The sequence below is a fragment of the Mastigoproctus giganteus genome, chromosome 10 (genome assembly GCF_048544385.1).
Source record: "Mastigoproctus giganteus isolate SK-2022 chromosome 10, ASM4854438v1, whole genome shotgun sequence".
In the NCBI taxonomy this organism is placed as follows: domain Eukaryota; kingdom Metazoa; phylum Arthropoda; class Arachnida; order Uropygi; family Thelyphonidae; genus Mastigoproctus; species Mastigoproctus giganteus.
Genome location: NC_143584.1, coordinates 117,172,585 through 117,191,982, shown reverse-complemented (window position 1 = coordinate 117,191,982; position 19,398 = coordinate 117,172,585). Strand labels below are relative to the sequence as shown.

The 19,398-nt window shown below is 36.8% G+C and overlaps 1 protein-coding gene across 4 annotated transcripts in view; it reads right to left on the bottom strand.

Moving 5' to 3' along the window:
- The window catches only part of unc-104 (kinesin family member unc-104), a 1,041,320-nt gene that overhangs the window by 416,632 nt on the left and 605,290 nt on the right, over positions 1-19,398 (bottom strand). For all 4 annotated transcript variants that reach the window (XM_090382707.1, XM_090382708.1, XM_090382709.1 and 1 more), the window contains one exon: positions 13,979-14,156. In XM_090382707.1, coding sequence (XP_090238833.1) covers positions 13,979-14,156 — 178 coding nt within the window. The remainder of the gene's footprint in view (positions 1-13,978; positions 14,157-19,398) is intronic.

Genomic DNA, 19,398 nt, shown 5'->3' with positions numbered 1-19,398 from the left:
GAGGGTGGACCCAGGTATATTAGCCTCCTTAAATACATTATCAAGATGAAAATTCAACTTTCTAGATGCATGTCAACTCTTGTTACCTAATGTCAGTAGGCCTATTTTCAGTGTTTTCCACTGGGAAATAGAGTAAAAAACGATCAAGGTGCGCTACAGGACTTTGATTTCTAGTTACATACTTGAAGCATGGCACTTTCTTTCTGATATACAGTGGGAGATCATTTCCTACTATATATAGGTCTTGGACAGATGTTCAAAATACACCCACGACAGTGCAGGAGCTCTGGTGAATGATGTTAAGCCTTAGCCCCACAGTAGTTGCTTGGCTTTTTGTAACATTAGTAGACACGTGGATTATTCATATTTGTGCTTGTGGATTTTTTTTCCCCTTTTTATTCTCATAGCAAGTGTTCTTAGTAATCTATTCAGAAACAATGCAGCATAAGCCATAGGCTTCCTTGCACCATGTGGCCATTGCTAATAATATACAGCTTTCAAATCCGAGAAAAAAGCACTATCAAATAACTGTTATTTATGATACAGTGAACATGGAATTAAGATGTTGGTTTCTAACATATGCTTACTGGGCTACACATTTTAAAGAAATGTTTGTATTGAAAAATAATAATTAAGTTGACACGTTATCAAAATAAAATTTAAATGAAGAATAGCAAAATTCTAAGCACTTCATCTTGCACAGGGTGAAGTCTCTCTACAATTTCCTGAAGGAATAAAATAATTCTTGGATGCATCATAGTACTCCTATGCTACTTCTTCAGTGACTGAAGGATGCCTTATTACACCATCCACTTCTCACTCACTCAAAGATCCAATCGCAAAGGACCTTAGTAGTGGAGTTGTTTATAGGATAAAATGCCCGGATTGTGGGGAATGTTATGTGGGCGAAACAAAACGGCGGTTAAAGGATCACCTGGGGGAGCATTTAAATGCTATAAAAACTGCTGATTATAATAAGTCTGCTGTGGCCGAGCATTATTGGGAGAGGCAGCATCCAATTTCCCCAGAGGAGGCGGTTATTGTAGATCGAGCTCGTGGATTCTGGGACCGTATATGGCTCGAGAGCCTGCGAATCTGTTCATCCAACAACAATACCATGAATAGGGACAGGGGTATGCGTTTCCATTCCCTATTTGAAGCTATTGTCCTAAGTACGGATGAACGGTTTTGCTTTTTGCGCTCCCAAGCTATTTCCGCTTCCAGTTCTGACCATGCACTGATAGAACCACGTGGTGAAATACCGTGAGCCTGTTATATATAAGGAAGTGTTGCCAGAAGATTCATTACTGTTAAGGAAGGAAGCTGGTGCTTCAGAAAGCTACAGGTTTTATTGCTTTTAATCCTGTTTATCTAAGGTAATTTTATTATAATGATTTTATTACAGTTCTAATTCTTATATAGTGAATCATAGTAGTTTATTTTATTTTATTTTATACATTAGATTTTATGGTAAATATGTTAAATTTTAGTCACAGTAAAGAGCTATTTCAATTAAGGTTTGGTGTATGAGCTTATTTAACGTCAAGACATGAATTTACCCAACCTCAGAGGCCTTTTCCAGGAAACCTAATGCTATTTTACATTCAGTGAAATGGTACTGAAAATAAAAATATTTCTTTATAATGACCATAAATTTCTCCTTCTTAATCTGAATTTTTACTTCTTTTACAAAGGGTACTAGGAAATTTTTGCAGTATGACGCAACAATGAATCACAGGAAGCTGCTTGTTGCTGCATGTTGAGACATGTTCATACGTGCATAGTAGCTGCTGCGCCAAGTCAATGGGCTCAGTTATTCATTAGTAGTGAGAGTGTAAAGTGCTTGCGATGGCATCGTGGTCACGAAATGAGATAAGGACAGTTTTGCGGTATAATTTCGTGCGTGGTTTAACCATAGACCACTGCTTAGAAGAAATGACTCTTGCACTAGATGATGATTGTCCACATCGTACAACGATATTCAGGTGGTATAGAGAATTCCAAAGGGGAAATTTCACTCTGGAGGATTCTGAGAGGCCGGGAAGGCCACGAACGTCAGTTACGGAGGAAAACGTTACTGCTGTGAGGAAAATTCTTGACGAAAACAGGCGAGTGACCTACCAACAGATAGAGGATACTTTGGGCCTAAATGCACCAGCAATTCGTTCGATTCTGCAAGATCATTTGCACGTGAAGAAACTTTGTTCTCTCTGGGTGCCGCATCAACTGACTGAAGAGCAGATGACACGACGTGTGACTTGGTGCCGGGAGATGTTAAAAAAGTTTGATAAGGGACAATCTCGGTATGTGAACAACATCGTGACAGGTGACGAGACTTGGCTGTACTATTACGATCTGTCGACCAAGGCTTAAAACAAAGTTTGGGTCTTTGATGATGACGACACACCCGTAATTGTCAGAAAATCCCGATCTGTAAAAAAGAAAATGATAGCTGTATTTTTCAAATCGAGTGGAATTGTGGAACGTGTCATTTTGGACACGCAGAAGACAGTCACAGCTAAGTGGTATACTGAACAATGCCTGCCTAAAGTCATTGGATCTATGAAGAGCCTGCGGCCAAAGTCAAGAATGGACACCTGGTACCTCCATCACGAAAATGCTCCAGCTCACCACGCCAAAGCCTGCACCGAATATTTGACCACGACAGGACTGAAACTTCTCGAGCACCCTCCCTACAGTTCAGACCTTGCTCCCTGCGACTTTGCACTGTTCGCGCATGTGAAAATGAAGCTAAAAGGGAGGCGGTTTTCCAGTGATGACGAGCTTCTACGGGCTTGGGACAACGAGTGTGCTTTACTCCCTAGTGAAACTTGGCAGAACTGGTTTAAAGATTGGTTTCGGAGGATGGAGAGGTGTATTGAATGTAGAGGAAATTACTTTGAAAAAATTAAATAAACAAAGCTGTATTGCAAAACTTTCCTAGTACCCTTTGTATTAAAATATTTGCATTTAAAAATGACAGAATGCTTCAAATATATTGAAGTAATTGAAGAGCTTGTAGCCTGACTGTGAGAAATCATTTTTTATGATTTCCAACGCTCTTTTCTTGCAGTGCAGTAATGAAATGAACATTGGCTAAAAGTGCATTTCATCAGTCAGAGTGTATGTTTATTTGTATGGCTCCATGAAAGTGGATAGCTTTGCAAATTGCAGATAAAATTAGGATTTTGCAAGCTATGGATAATGGTGTACATTTTAAGCCTGAAATCCCCAACATTCCTAACATTACCCTGTTTACTATTCTAAAAGACTGAAAGTTTAAATAAATCTGCTGTATTGAGTAGGATTTGAGCATGAAAGGCAAAGTATCCAGATCTTGAAAAGGTACTTTTGGAATGGCTAATGATGATGTATGCAATAAATATTCCCATAGATGGTATCTTTTGAAAGCTAAGGCTGAATCATTTGCACATCGAAATGAATATAGAAGAACTTATATAGAAGAATATAGAAGAAGGTGGTGGATGGTTTCAGAAATTTAAGACTTGTCATGGTCTGTCCTTCAAAAAAAGTGTGTGGCAAAAGTGCAGCCGCGGATATTGATGCTACAAAAGAATGGAAGGAAAATCATTTAAAAATTGTTTTGCTGACATATGACCAAAATTACATCTTCAACGTTGATGAAACTGGACTCTTTTTTTTTTTTTTTTTTTTTTTTTTTTTTAAATTGCTACTGAATAAAACACTTACATTTAAAGGCAAGAACTGTAGTGGAGGAAAAAAAGGCCAAACAATGGATTACCATTCTCATAGCAGCAAACATGTCTGGCACAGAGAAACTTCTTGTTTTAATAATTTGGAAAGCCTGGAAGTCTCAATGCTTTAGAGATTTGAAAACATTACAGACTATGTATCGAGCAAACCAAAAGTCATGGATGACAGCACAAATCTAAGAAGAATGGATCAATGACTTAGATCACAGGATGAGTGAGAATAGAAAAATTTTGCTGTCTGTAGATTACTGCACCCCTCATTGTCAAGTAAATGACCTACATGCAATTACTGTTGAGTACCTACCAACAAATATGGCATCAGTTCTTCAGCCACTTGATCAAGGTGTAATCCAGTGTTTTAAGAAAAACAACCAAAGAATGCTATTAAATAAAATTGTGCTATGTCTTGAAAGCAAAATTTAGAGTGGAATTGAAAAAGTAATGTATTTATGTGTTTCAGCATGGGATGAAGTTGATGAAACAGTGATCATCAACTGCTTCAAACATGCTGGATTTACCACCTTGAATGATGCAATGTAAGAAGTTTCACATGCTTCTTCTTTCATTAATTGCAAAGAACAGTCCAATAATAGGGAAGAAATATTTGAGCATGTGCATCACATCTAAATTTATTACAGGAAAACTTAAGCTTCAAAGAATATGCAGAAGTGGATGTGGACATTGAATGTTTCAGGAAATGCACGAATGAAGATGTTGTTGTTGTTGTTTTGGTGTTTATTGGTGCATCGACAATGGAGATCATAGTGTGGCAGTTCATTTGTTATACAATGTTCTCTTTATATAAATCTTGTTCGAATGTACAAGGTTAATTGTTTCTGTGGTATTATACTCTTATTTACAGCAGAAGGTATATGTTGATTGTTTGTATGAATCTAAATATATCTGAAACGTGTTCTTTGTCACCTATAAGATCTTTAAGGGTGATGTTTTGGTTTCCTTTATATAATGATGAAAAAATTCGGTGTTGATCATTTTCATATGTTGGGCATTCTATAAGTATATGTTTAACTGTTTGGATAGCATTGCATACATGGCATCTTGGGGGTTCTTCTGCACACAATAGATAACCATGTGTATGGCCTATCCGCAATCTGGTCAGAACAACTTCTTCTCTCCTTGATTTCCTTATGCTCGTTTTCCAGTGCTCAACTTTTGGTTTTTTTCATATAATTTATTCCATGTTTGTTTTTGCCAGTGTTCTTGCCATTGGGTTAGACAGCGATTTTTAATGATTGGCTTGTAGTCCTTATGTGGAACTGTGAAATATTGTTCTTGAAGGTTAGTGGTTGATTTTGCAATTCTATCCGCTTCTTCATTTCCTTTTATCCCTTTGTGTCCTGGTATCCAACAGAAAAGTATCTCTTGTTTTTTATTTGTGAAGCCTGTTAGTATCTGTTTAATTTGCCAGAGTACTGGATGGGTTATATTGCTTGTGTTTTGTATGGCTTTGATTACACTTAATGAATTACAGTATATTACTGTTCTCAAGTGGTAGGTGGTTCTAATTCTGCAGTGTAGACACTGCATTCTTTTGGAAGTTGGCGTGACAATGTAACATCTGGGAATACTGCTGATGCGCCTGCATGGTCCTCTGATTTTGATTCGTCTGTATATATTGGTATGTGATTGGGATATTGCATTCTATGTGTGGAAATGCAGTTGTTGAAAGTTGCTGTCTGATAAAGTATTTTTATTCCAGTTTTGTGTGAGGAGTTCATAAGCTGTAGTATGTCCTTCTTGGTTTGCAATGTTATCTATTTTGAGATCATGTGTTATCAGTAGCTCATGTAGTCTGATGCCTAGGGGCTAGTTTGCTCTTTTGCGGTTCCTATATCTGTTTTCCCATTTTGGCGAGAATAAAGTTGTCCAAGTCGGATGGTCTCTTATGGGTCTTATCCTGTAAGCACACAGCAGCAACAACTGTTCTCTCCTCAGGAACAGTGGTGATTCATTAGCCTCTGTATAGAGATTGTATATAGGGGATGTGCGGAAAGCTCCTGTTGCTATTCTTATTGCACTATGGTGAATCGGATCTAGTCATTTGAGGGCGCTGTTTCTTGCTGATACATAAACCGGTGCTCCATAATCTATTTTTGACCTTACTAGTGCTTTATACAAGTTTAGCAGGGTATAACGGTCTGCCCCCAAGATGTTGTTGTAAAGACTTTAAGAATATTAAGTTGTTTCATACATTTTATTCGTAGTTCTTTTATATGTTCTACAAAGGTCAACTTATTGTCTAGAATAAGTCCAAGAAATTTTGCACTTTGTTTAACTGGTATTGTGTTACCTTGCAATATTAGTTCAGGTGCAGGGTGTAAATTTCGTTTTCTACAGAAATGTACGCAAACTGTTTTTTCTTTTGATATTCTAAACCCGTTTTTCTGGGCCCAATGACTGACGTTGTTAATTGCACATTGTAGTTGTCTTTCTATTGTTCCCATGTTCTGTGCTTGATATGAAATACTGAAGTCATCTACATATAGTGCATATGACACTGTGGGTGGTAGTTGTTTTGTGATGCTATTTATTTTTATGGAGAATAGTATGGCACTCAGGACAGACCCTTGGGGAACTCCTTCTTGTTTATATGATTTTGACATGGTATTTTGTACTCCATGCTGTGTCATAGGCCTTTTCTATATCAAAAAATACAGTAACCATATGCTTTGAGGTTATAAATGCATCTCTTATATCTGCTTCTATTCGTACAAGGTGATCTAATGTGGGTCGATTGTGTCTAAACCCACACTGCATATTGGTGAACCACTTAGTTGTCTCAAAAAACCAGACTAATCTTTTGTTGATGATCTTCTCCAGTACTTTGCTTAAGCAGCTTGCAAAGGCTATCGGACGATAGTTGTTTGGGTCCTTCTGATCTTTATTAGGTTTTTGGAAAGCTAATACTATTGCATGATGCCACGTTTCAGGATATTGGTTTTCTAGAAATATGCGGTTGTACAGTTGAAGGAGGTTTTCTATCTCTTTCTGCTTTAGGGGTTTAAGCATATCATAGTGTATGCTGTCTGGTCTTGCCGACCTGGCTAGCCGGGTGGGTAAAGTGCCTGCCTGGCAACCCAAAGGTCGTGGGTTCAATTCCTGCCTCGGGCTTGGATCAAAGTACTGCAAAAACCTTGGGAGGTGCATTATGGCCACAGAAGCCTATGCGCCAACAACTACCAAAAAAAAAAAAAAAAAAAAGTTGTCTGGTCCAACTGCACTTGGTTTTGTTTGTGATACTGCTTGACGTAATTCATGTATTGTAATTGGTTGGTTGTAGGGTTCACAATCCTTTTAGTATTAAAATTAATTCTGTTTTTTTCCGTTTTCTCCTTATACATAAAAAATTCAGTAGTGTAGGATTGTTTTGACGATACTTTAGCAAACGTTTCACCTAATATATTAGCTATCTCTGATGGTTCAGTAATGGTTTCTCCATTCCAATGTAATACTAGTGATGGTTGGTTTTTATACTTCCCATTCATTTTTCCTATTTTATTCCATATTATTTTTGTGTTTGTTGTTCTATTTATAGAGGAAGTAAACTGGATCCAGAAAGTTTTTTCTGGCTTGTTTCCGTGTATACCTAGCTAGTGCTCATGCTTGCTTAAATTTTATCAGATTATCCGTTGTAGGATATCTCCGGAACTTATTCCAAGCTTTGTTTTGTTGTCTTCTTGTTTTCATGCCATCTTCGTCCCACCAGGATTTTGAGTGCAACGGAAAACGAGTTGAGGTTGTGGGTATTGTTTGTTCGCCTGCTTGTATTAAGGTATCTGTGATGTGCTTCAGAGCGTCATCGACCGATGTTTCTTGGATGATTTTTGGATTAAATATTGCTAGTTCTCTAAATTTTTCCCAGTTACCTTTTTCTATTTTCCAGCGGGGTGGTCTTTTTGGATGGCAAGGAGGGTTTCTGGTCAGTATGGTAATTACTAGGTAGTAGTCACTGCTGTATGGGATTTCTATTACTTGCCACTTTAATTCCGGTAGAAAGGAAGGTGTGCATATAGTTAGATCTATTGCTGAGGTTGTACGACTAGGAAAGTGAAAATACGTATATTTGCCATTATTGAGTAGATAAAGGTTATGATGATGTATTATTCTTTCTGTTATCCGTCCTCATCTGTTGATATCAGTGTTTCCCCACAGTTGACTATGCCCATTCAGGTCTCCCATTATACAGAAAGGTGATGGGAGTTGGAAGATTAGTTGGTCTATTTCTTCAAATGGTATATCTGGTCTTGGTGGAAGGTACACTGAACAGATGGTTACCCTAAATTTCAGTGTTATTCTTACCGCTATCGCTTCTATATTGCTGTTTAAAGGAATGTGTTCGGTTGGGATGTGGTTATGGACTAAGATGGCTACTCCTCCATGTGTTGACCTTTCCTCTTATTCTGTCTTTCCTATACATTCTATAATTTTTCACTGAAAGGGTGTCTTGTTGTCTAAGGTATGTCTCTTGTAGACAAAAGCATATTGGCGTATGTTGTGTTATTAAATACTGGACATCGTTGTATTTGGCACGTAGTCCTCTACAGTTCTACTGGATGAACTGGTCCATTATTTGGTTTTTCTAGGGCTTTCAGGTTGCTTCCGAAATGGAGCATTCTTATGCTTTGTCTTATCTTTTTTAGGATAGTTTGGCCGGTCCATGTCTTCTTCTGTGAAAATTTCTAGTACTGGTTCTTCAGATGTGTTTATTTTTTCTATTTCCATCTGTTAGGTTGCTTTGGTGTTTATAAGTTCAGGTCGGTCTTCGTTGTGATGCTGATTTGTGGATATCTGTTCTGTGTGAAGAGAAATTGAGGTATTCACTGTTTTCTCCTGTTTCTGTGCCTTCAATCCAGTAGATGATTCTTTTGGCATTATGGAAATTTCGGTTTGAACTTCTACTGATTTATATTGGATTACTGCTTGTGCATATGTTGGCTTGTTTGTAGGTCGTGGCTGTATTATTCTCCTTGCTTCTTGGTACGTTGTGTTGTGTTCTGTTTTGTATTTCTGAATTAGTTTCTCTTGTTTCCATTTTTCACACGTTTTTGAGTAGGCTGGGTGTTCCCCTTTACAGTTTGTACATTTCAAGATATTGGCAGAACAAACTGTAGTCTCGTGTTCTTTAGAATCACATTTTGCAGAGGTTGCTGAGTTTCTGCATGCCATTTGTGAATGTCCAAATTTCTGACATTTGTAACAACGCAGTGGATTTGGTAAGTATTGTCGTACTTGGCAGTTCAGATATCCTGCTTTGATTGTTGCTGGAGGTTTTGGAGTATTAAATGTTATAATAAGGGTTCTTGTTGGAATTATATTTCCATCCCTTCGGATATTAATTCTCTTCACTCCTGTAACTCCTTGGCTTCTTAATTCTTCTGTGAGCTCTTCCTCTGACACATTTAAGAGGTCCCACTCTGAGATCACCCCTCTGGAAGAATTCAGTGTGTTGTGTGGTGTTACAACTACTGGCATTCTTCCAAAAATTGTTGTTGAAAGTAACTGCTCGGAGTGTTTGGGATTTTCTGCTGCCACTAGTATGTCTCCAGATCTCAGCCGTCGAACTGACTTGGGAGATCCTACCAGACCCTCTAATGTTTTCTGAATAACAAACGGAGACATACGTCCTAATGTCTGATCTCCTGTCGCATGTATGACAATGAATGTTGGTACTTTTGGTGGGTTCATATCTGTCTTCTGTCTCTTTGATTTTGTGTTTTCTGTTTCACTACTTGGTAGAGCTTTCTCTTGAAGCTCTATAGTACTAGTAGTTATTTTACTACTGATGTTTGCTCTTTTGGCCCTGGGAATGTTACTTTCCTCTCCCAGATTACCAGCCCCGCCACTTGGAGGCAAGAGCAGTGCCCCTTAGTGACCAAGCGGCTGTGTAAGTTAGATTAGTAAAAGTGAGTATAAGAGAAAAAATAAGAAAGATTAGTTTCCTTCCTGTGTCTTCACTTACTGATTGTAAGATAAAGAGCTGTTTCACAAAAAATAAAGGGAATTTAACGATGAAAATTAAAGAAACTTGTATATTTTTTAGAACGCTCTATATATCGCTGGGAATCGCTTAGTCACTAATAAATCGCTTGGCACCTGGGGGCTACTCGAATGAAGAAGAACTCATTGCAGACATAATGGAATTTTCTGAAATTTGTAGTGATGAAGATGAGGAACCTATCGAAGTTGAACAAGAAGGTTCAGTGGAAGATGCTCATCGAGAATTAGAACTTGTACATTGATTTTTTCAAGCGCAGCGTAACTGTGAAAGTGCAATAACCACTGCATCTTCATAACTCTCTTTTAATAAACATGCTCTACCATTGAAACAGCATGTTTTAACAGATGATTTTACAGTATGAAAGAATTCTCTTGTTAGGTCTTGATAGGTATGTAGCCATGTAGTAAAATTTACAATCATAATTTTCTTATTTAATACTGTAGTACATATTATAATAAGATTATACTGTATTATATAGTAGAATTACATTAAATGTTCAAGCTTTTACTTGTTTTGTTGCTGATTTTATGAACAATCGATATAACATCCTTCCAATAGTACAACATTTGTCTCATTCCCTAAGGGGATGTTATACGAGGGGCATTCAATTAATTATCTACCTAAGGTACTTCCCATAGTTATATTTCAATGATTCATGATTTATCATGTTTCTACATATCTCACCTTGAAACATACTACCATATTTTCTGGTGTATAAGATGCATCAGTGTACAAGAGGCACCCCAAATTTTTAATAAAAAAAATGTGGAAATAAATAAATCACAATTTCTTTTTTCATATAACTATATTTAAACATTTAAGAATTATAACTATAAGAATTTTAATAATGTAAAATTGAATCCAAGAGCCATTATCAATTAAAATCCAGAATGCTTTTTCATTATCTGAATGCACTTTCATTCTCACTACCAAAATTAATTTCACTGTCATTCTGTTCTTCATCTTCATCATCCGAATGTTCATACCAAAAATTGTCTTCAGTACCGTATAAGGAATTGCTGATTCCGCACTTTTTAAAAGAGTCCTGTACTATTTCCTTCTTTACTTTGTCCCAGAAATACTAAACCCACTGATACACCTGTGCAATACTTGGCTGTTTCAGTGCTCCCTTGGATGTATATTCATGGCTTTCTGTGTTTATCATCCAATGGTTCCACTCTTCTCTCATGTATGTTTTAAAAGGTTTGTTGAGAGATACATCAAGTGGTTGAAGCTGAGAAAGTCATGCCTCCTGGAATACAGCCAATTCTTCTTTAATTTTTTTTAAAAATTAAATCTGATGTGAGATTTCAAGTGATCCAACACCAAATGTGAATTTTTTTTCATCAATGCTTCATTTCTTCATTCCACCTTCATTCATCCATCCATCCATTTTCATCATGTGTAGAATTATTCAGAGTGGTGTTTTTAATTTTATAGGTGTTTTTCTCCTAAATATTAGAAAGGGTGGCAGTTTTGTTCTGTCAGTGCAACACGACAACACAACTGTGAATCTAGTTTTTTCATGCCCGCTAGTTTTAATGCAAATTGACTTGTCACCTTTACAGTTCATTGTTTTATTTAATGGAACATCAAAGATTATTGCTGTTTCATCCATATTAGCAATGTGTCCTATTTCGATAATTTTCTTCTGTCTGCACTTGATGACGTATTTAATGACATTGCTAACGGAACGAAAATCAATACATGCAAATTGCAATGTAACTATTTCACACTACAGTAACATGTACAGATGATATGTACATGCTCTGTTTAAGGGTCCATGTAACTCACTTTATGCTTGTTAATAGTGTTAATGAATACTCCAAAATTAAACAAAACGGCTCTCGGTACTAATCATGGGGTAAAAAAGTGTCTTATACACCGAAAAATACAGTAATTTTGATCCCAATATGTTTTTAGGTTGTGCTGCTGTAACAGAAAGAAGGAAGACATCTGTAATTTCAGCAAATTATGGATTTGCTGAAATTGAAGCATCATTCAGTAATCAAGTTTCTCACCAAAGAAGGAAATGGGTCAAAGGCCATTCTTGAAAGGATGGTGGCTGTGTATGGCAACAATGCATCTTCACAGTACCAGGTGAAATTCTGGTCAAAACAATTCAAGTAAGATAGAGAATCCATAGAAGACGATCCATGTCCAGGAAGGTCTGTGACAGTGACCACTCCAGAAATGTGCCAAGCTGTGGAAACCCTTGTGCTGAATGACAGATATATAAATGTGTCCCAAATCTCTAGGGAATGTGAAATTTCTGAGGGAACAGTTATAGCCATCCTCATTGAACATATGGGGATGACTAAAATCAGCGCAAGGTGGGTACCCAGTTTTCTGACCTCTGTGCAGAAGAAATTCAGAGTATAGTGTTGTGAGGAGAATTTAGAGCTTTATGGAAGGAATCCTGAAGCTTTCATCTCCAGAATTGTTATGAAACATGGGTTCATCACTGGGATCCTGAGACCAAGTAAGAATCAATGCAATGGAAGCACAAGGTTTCTCCCCCACCCAAAAAAATTTGAACACAAGCTTCAGCTGGCAGAATTATGGCCACCATTTTTTGGGATGCTGAAGGAACCTTTTTTTTTTTTTTAATGTGACTTGTACATTCACTACTTGGAACACAAGCAGACAGTCACTAGGAAGTCATATGCATTGCTACTGTACAACCTAAGGGATGTCATAAAGAAAACTCTCCACAGAAAACTTTCCCAGAGGTGTGCTACTGTTTTGAGAGACTGTGACTTTACAGAACTTACTTGTCCACCTTACCATGCAAATCTAGCCACCAGTAATTATTTCCTGTATTGACACCTCAAGAAAAATGCCATGGATGTCACTTTGCTGATGACAATGAACCGAAGTTTGTTGTTTCTGGGTTCTTTGATGGAAAAGACAATTTTATTTGTCTGATATTTCCTCATTGCCAACAAAATGGAGCAAGTGTATTGAAGTTCAGAGGAGTTACATTGAAAAATAAAACCAGATTTTTGCATCTATCTTATTTCCTTCATAGATAGTTAGATAACTTATCGAATGCCCTTTGTATAGAGCTTCGACTGTTTACCTTTTTTGTCATTTATTATTATTCTATTTTTATCATATTTTATATATATATATATATATATATAATTTAATTTTAATCCCATTCATGATTAATTGTCAATGGCTGTATCTGTCATGTGTTTTCTTTTTGTGTTATATGGTGACAATCTGCCATACTGTTCTTCTCATAGTTGATAGAGAAACACACATTTCAACGAAAGCTAATGTATGTGTGCTATTTTATCGATTTTAATTTATCAAGTTTTAAATGCATATTATTTTTTATTTGATTTGTATATTTTAATAAATCCCTTACTTTTTCAGTTTTGTCAGTTGTAGCAAGGTTTATTTTGTAATAATGATTTTTTTGTTGTTTCGTCATTAGTATCACTAAAGAACACACACTGTCAGCTTCAATACTTATCTCCATCTTCAGAATTATTTAGTTCCAAGGGTGTCAGAAGACAAAAATGGGACCCCTCAGGATACAGGGGCCCCACAAAATGGGCCCCCTCATGAGCCAGACAAAGAGAACCTCGTGTAACTCATGGGTGGTCCAGACCCCAACATTTGAGCCCAGGGTAGCTGACTCACCTGACCCCCCCCACCAGTGGATGTGTTTGTTCAACATCTGCACAATTGTTAATCCACTCTAACAGTTGTACTTTATTCTCAGTACTAAAATCACCTGCACTTATTCTTTTATAAAGCAGCTATGGATCACTATTGTTTTCCAGATCGGTTCACATACAAATTATTTAGGATTACTGACCCACAGCTCATTTCAAATCATACAGAAACTATGAATTAGGATAAGGTAGGAAGGTACAGAGTGCTCTATTCCTACAGGAGCAAGTACTAATCATGAGTAACAGTTTCAAGTAGGCAATACCACTGTAGTCTAGACATAAACTGATAAGGATTCAGATCATCATAATGAATAGAGCCTGCTCATTTTAAGGTTCCAATTGTTTTCAATTATATTAAAATGACAATAAATACAATGAACCTGAAGTAAAGAAATTCAATTACTGACTGTATAGCTCTCCATACATTCTATATTTATGATAAGAACAAAATTCTATTATGGTTTGATTGCAATAATGTTATATATTTTTATGAGACACGATATTCTATATAATACACTGTGACAATTACCACATACTTGAACTGACAAAAGATGTCTGCATATTCCCTAGAAATATTAATGGCCTGTAGGACAGTAACACGAAATGTAAACTCTTTTCCAAGTTGCAAATGTTCTGGGAGATCTTCATTTTCCTTTCCTTCTGATTCAACACTGCTGTCACCACGTCCACTATCTAGACTATTCTGGTCACACTCTAAACAAATAAAAATGTAAACTCAATTAAAATTTAATTATTTCAATTTGTTCTTTCCGATGAAGTACATTCAAAAACATTATTCTAAATCTATGAAGAATTGTTTGAAAAGAAAAGTAATAATGATTCTGGAGAGAAACTAGCTTTCTCCAAGAGTGAAATGACATACGAATAAAGGCACACCAGCAACATTATCTTTGTTGTTTCAGAGTGGTATAATCAAGGGCAAATAGTTTTTCCCTTTGCTAATATTAGGTGACTAAATTAAAATGGCTACTCTACTTGAAATGCAGACAACCAAAGAAGTGTGCACAGTTATCCAATTTCTACAAAGGGATTAATCCATATAAATTCACCAGAAATGGTGAACTTTATGTGGTCTTGCAGTCATAAGCAAAGAAATAGGTCTGTTTTTGGTGAACAGTTCAAACAAGGCCAAACAAATGAAACAATGCCATCCATATGTGAGTGGTAACAAAATTATGGATGAGAGGTGCTCGTCAATCCACCATATAGTCCTGTATTTCTCCCATCTTATTTTTATCTGCTCACCTATGAAAGAACATCAAGCAGGGAACCAGTTTGGTAATGATAATAAAGTTAAATGGTGCACTGAAACCTGGTTGACAGGTAATGCCCCCAAATTTTACAATAGAGACATGACTAACTCATGGAACGGAGAGCACCAGAATTCAGCGTGCCCTCATATAAGTGTTGTTTCACTGTTCTAGTGTCACATATTTTTTTTTCCAAAGGCATGTATCACCTTATGTTTCAAACAACCTTCAAAAGCAGCATTTCAAAACATAAATCAATAAAATAAAGTAAATTTTAGAATTCATAAAATTAACCTGATTTTAATTTCCATAATTCAACATAAGAATATAGATTTAATTACTAAGTCTATCTCTAGGTGATTAAATACTCAAATATTATACAAGGATCATCCATAATTCAACATAAGAATATTAGATTTAATCACTGTTTATTTCTAGTTGATTAAATACTCAAATATTATAAAAGGATCATCCCAAAATAATGATTTCAATGTTTTTCTCTGAATAACAGTTATTGTTACTAATACTCAAGAAACTTCACATTTCTATTTTCCATTCCTGCTACTATAGTTTTCACTTCAATCACCAAGAAGGATTTTTATGTAACAATCAAAAATAATAGTTTGATTACAACCAAAGATCTATAGAAGCCATTGCAAGGATGGAATTGGCCATTCTTCTTCATCATGCATATAGCCATGACCTTGATCACTGTGGTGGTGTTTGTTTGGACTTTTCAAGAATTCTCTATAGGGGCAATATTTTGTATTCAGTGACATGAAGACAAGGGTTTATAGTTTGGATCCAGTGAAGACAGGGTTTTATAGTTTCGATCCACTGAAGACAAGGCTTTAAAGTTAACTATAGGGACAAAATGAAACTTTCCTTCTTAGCAGCATAACAACATTGCTTCCAATTTAGAAAAATGAGCAAACGATAATGGACACTATGGAAAAAATAGAGGTACAACTATTTTCTCCACATTTTGCCTAACTATTACTGTGGCAATGCTTTCAAATGGTGGGGGGGGGGAATTCAGGGAGAAAAAAATTACAAAGAAAAAATACAAAAATAAAAACAGAAATCACTGCTTTTCAGATGATACTCGTGATTAGATTACAACGTGCTACCCAAAAGTTAAAAGAATGTATTTAATGTCTTCTGATTATTCCCCAAGGTCACATTATAATCAGTCCAGTGATTCTCCAGTCCCAACAGGTATCTAATGCAATGTTTGTTAAATCTTCAACATATCATGAATCTACTTCCTTTCAGCTTCGATTTCACCTTTGGAAAAAAGAAGCCATTGCAGAAATAAGATCGAAAGAGTTGAGAGGGGACTCAAGGCATTTCATTCTTGGCCAGAACAGTCAGACAGAGACGGCAGTGGGTTGTGCCTTTGATAAGGTACTCTCTCCACAGGCTTTCATAACACTGTGTTTCTGAAATTCTTTTAGCAAGTTTGAAAAAAAAAAAAAAAAAAAAACTTTATCTATTTAAATTCCTTATTCATTTTAATCTCACATTTTAAAAAAATCACAGTGCATGTAGTAGTAGTAGTAGTAGTGGAATGTGATGCAAGAAAGCAAGTGTATGAGCTTATGCAGCAACAGCCAAAAAAAAAAAAAAAAAAAAAAAAAACACACCATTCCATCCAAATGCCTGTCCAGTTCCTCCTTAAATTTATTTAACCTATCAACTTCCACAACGACAGATGGAAGTTTGTTCCAGCAATTAACCACCAGCTGGCTAAAGGCAAATTTCTGCTCATCTATTCTACATCTGTCTTTTCTTAATTTGAATTTATGCCCCCTTAGGTTCATAATCGGAACAAGTGGAAGGATCCCATCAGAATTCAGCGTGCTCAACCAATTCAAGGCCTTATACACCTCAATCAGATCACCGCGCATGTGCCTAGTTTCCAGCCACTGCAATTTGCAGAACTTAAATCCTCTTGGTAAGAGGATCCCTTCATTCCCCCTAACCAATCTTGTTGCTCTTCTCTGTACATGCTCAAGCAAATCTACATACTTCCTAAAATGAGGCCTCCAGACCTGTATGCAGTACTCAAGGCGTGGCCTGACCATTGCCTTATACAGAGGGACAATCACCTCCTTTTTCCTGATAGTAAAATTCCTATATATCATTGACAAACCCCATGACCTCCTTGGCAGCCTGTCTGCACAACTACTCCCAGGTATTTTTCATTTTCTACCACCTTAAGTGTAGTACCACACAGTTGGTATGTTTCTCTGGGGTTATTTCTACCCACATGCAGTACTTTGCATTTGTCAAGGTTAAACTTCAGTTGCCACTTCTTAGCCCATCTGCACAAATGATCCTGTTGCAGTAGCACACCCATTACTGTCATTAACAACCCTGCCAACCTTTGTATCATCTGCAAACTTTGACACTAAGACTGATATACCTTCATCAATATCATTGATAAATATACAAAACAACAGTGGACCCAACACCGAACCCTGTGGCACTCCACTAATAACATTAGTCCACAAAGAGCAGCACCCATTGATTACCACCCTCTGTCTTCTCCCACTCAACCATCCATTTATCCATTGTAGCAACTTACCCTTAATACCATTCTGCTCCAATTTGTACAATAGTCTTTCATGCACAACAGTGTCAAAAGCTTTCCTGAAATCCAAATATATGATATCAAAATTATTTTTTGCATCCAATTCCTTTGTAACCACATCATAATATCCTATCAAATTTGTCAGACAAGACTTTCCCTTAACAAAACCATGCTGTGTCGGAATTATTGCTGCAGTCTTGTCTAGATGATCTGCAATGCATCTTTAAACAGACTCCATTATTTTACCCGGAACAGAAGTTAAACTAACTTGTCTGTAATTACTCATATCACCCTTCAATCTCCCTTTGTGAACTGGGGATACATTTGCACATCTCCAGTCCGTGGGGACCTCCCCTGAATCCAAGGAGGCTCTCATAATTATGGCTAAGGGTTTGCTTAGTTGCTTTGCCCCCTCCTTTAATATAACTGGATAGATCCCATCCACCCCAGGTGCCTTTCTTATATTATTTAATTTCAACAATTTCTCCTCCACTTTGCTCTCAGTTATTACAAAATCATTAAGCACGCTGCTACAATTTGATAACCTTCTGCCATTTTCAAACCTTAATAACTCCTCATGTGTGAAAGTAGATGCAAAAACTTATTCAGTTTGTTATTCATATAGCAATATGAGCTTATTCATAAAAACTTATTCATATAGCAATATGAGCAGGATCATCAACAGCCGAACCATCGATATTAAGTGGACCAATCAGATTCATCCCCTTCCTTTTAGAGTTTATATAAGTAAAGAAACCCTTGATGTTTTTCTTAGCATCCTTTACCAAAGGTTTCTTGCAATCTGCCTTTGCCTGCCTAACCTCCTTTGTGACCTGATTACAGACTAGCTTATATCTGCCATAGGCTTCTGAGTCGCTTGATAATTTATATGCATCACGTGCATTTTTCTTCTCTGACACGAGTCTCATTAGTTCATTTGATAACCATTTAGGCCTGAACCTTGAACAATATTTCTTAATAGGTATGAAACGTTTAGTAGCTTCCACGATTAATTCCTTGAATGCTTCCCACTTAGAATTTACTGTTGGTAACATCGTCGGTTTATCCCACTGTACAGAATTTTAAAACTTTCTGAGACCACTGTACTCACCTTTACGGAAGCAAAAACCCTTTCCTTTACCCCTGATGGTAATTATATCTTTAAGTAAATCCCACATCAGTACACTGTGATCACTGCCCCCTAGTGGTTCCTTTATCTGCAAATTCTTAATACACGAATGATCACTGCTGATAACCAGATCAAGAGTATTACCCTCTCTGGTTGCCTCTCGAACATGCTGCTGCAGAAAACAGCTGACCAACTCACACACTGAGTTGTTCACTCAGTGTGTGAGTGACCAACCCACAAGTTTCAGTTAATATCTGGGAAGTTAAAATCCTCCATTATAAGACATTCTGATTTACTAGCCCACTCTATTTCTCTGTACAATTGTTCATTGTACTCATTTAAATAATTAGGCCTATAACATACTCCTACTCATATTTTTGCTTTCACAGTGCTTATGTCACACCAAACTGACTCAACAGTGCACTGTTCATCTATATCAACTGGATGCACTTCTTTTGATTTTATGTTTTTCTTAATTAACAGCATGACACCTCCTCCCTTCCTAGTCCGTCTATCCTTTCAGTACACATTGTACTCTCCAAATTCCAATTCTGCATTCCTAATATCAGTGTGACACCACATCTCTGATATCCCAACAATATCCGCCTTTGATGTCTTGACCAACACTTCAAATTCATCAAATTTATTTACTATACTTCTAGCATTGGTATACATGCAAGCATACATGCATCTATTCCTAGTTACCCTGACACATCCCATATACCCACTTGTTTCATGATGACTGCCATCAGTCCCTGAAACTCCAGAACACCTCGCTCCATGTTGCTACTTATTCTAATAGAAGTTGTGCAAGAATCACCTTCACCCCTGCTTGTGGCTACTTTTAATCTTTAATCTGTGAATCCCCCCCAAAGCTAGCAGTTTTCCAATCCACCTACCACTGCCTCGATAGAATAAGCAAATATTCTTGCACCCTTTCTATTTAAGTGTATTCCATCC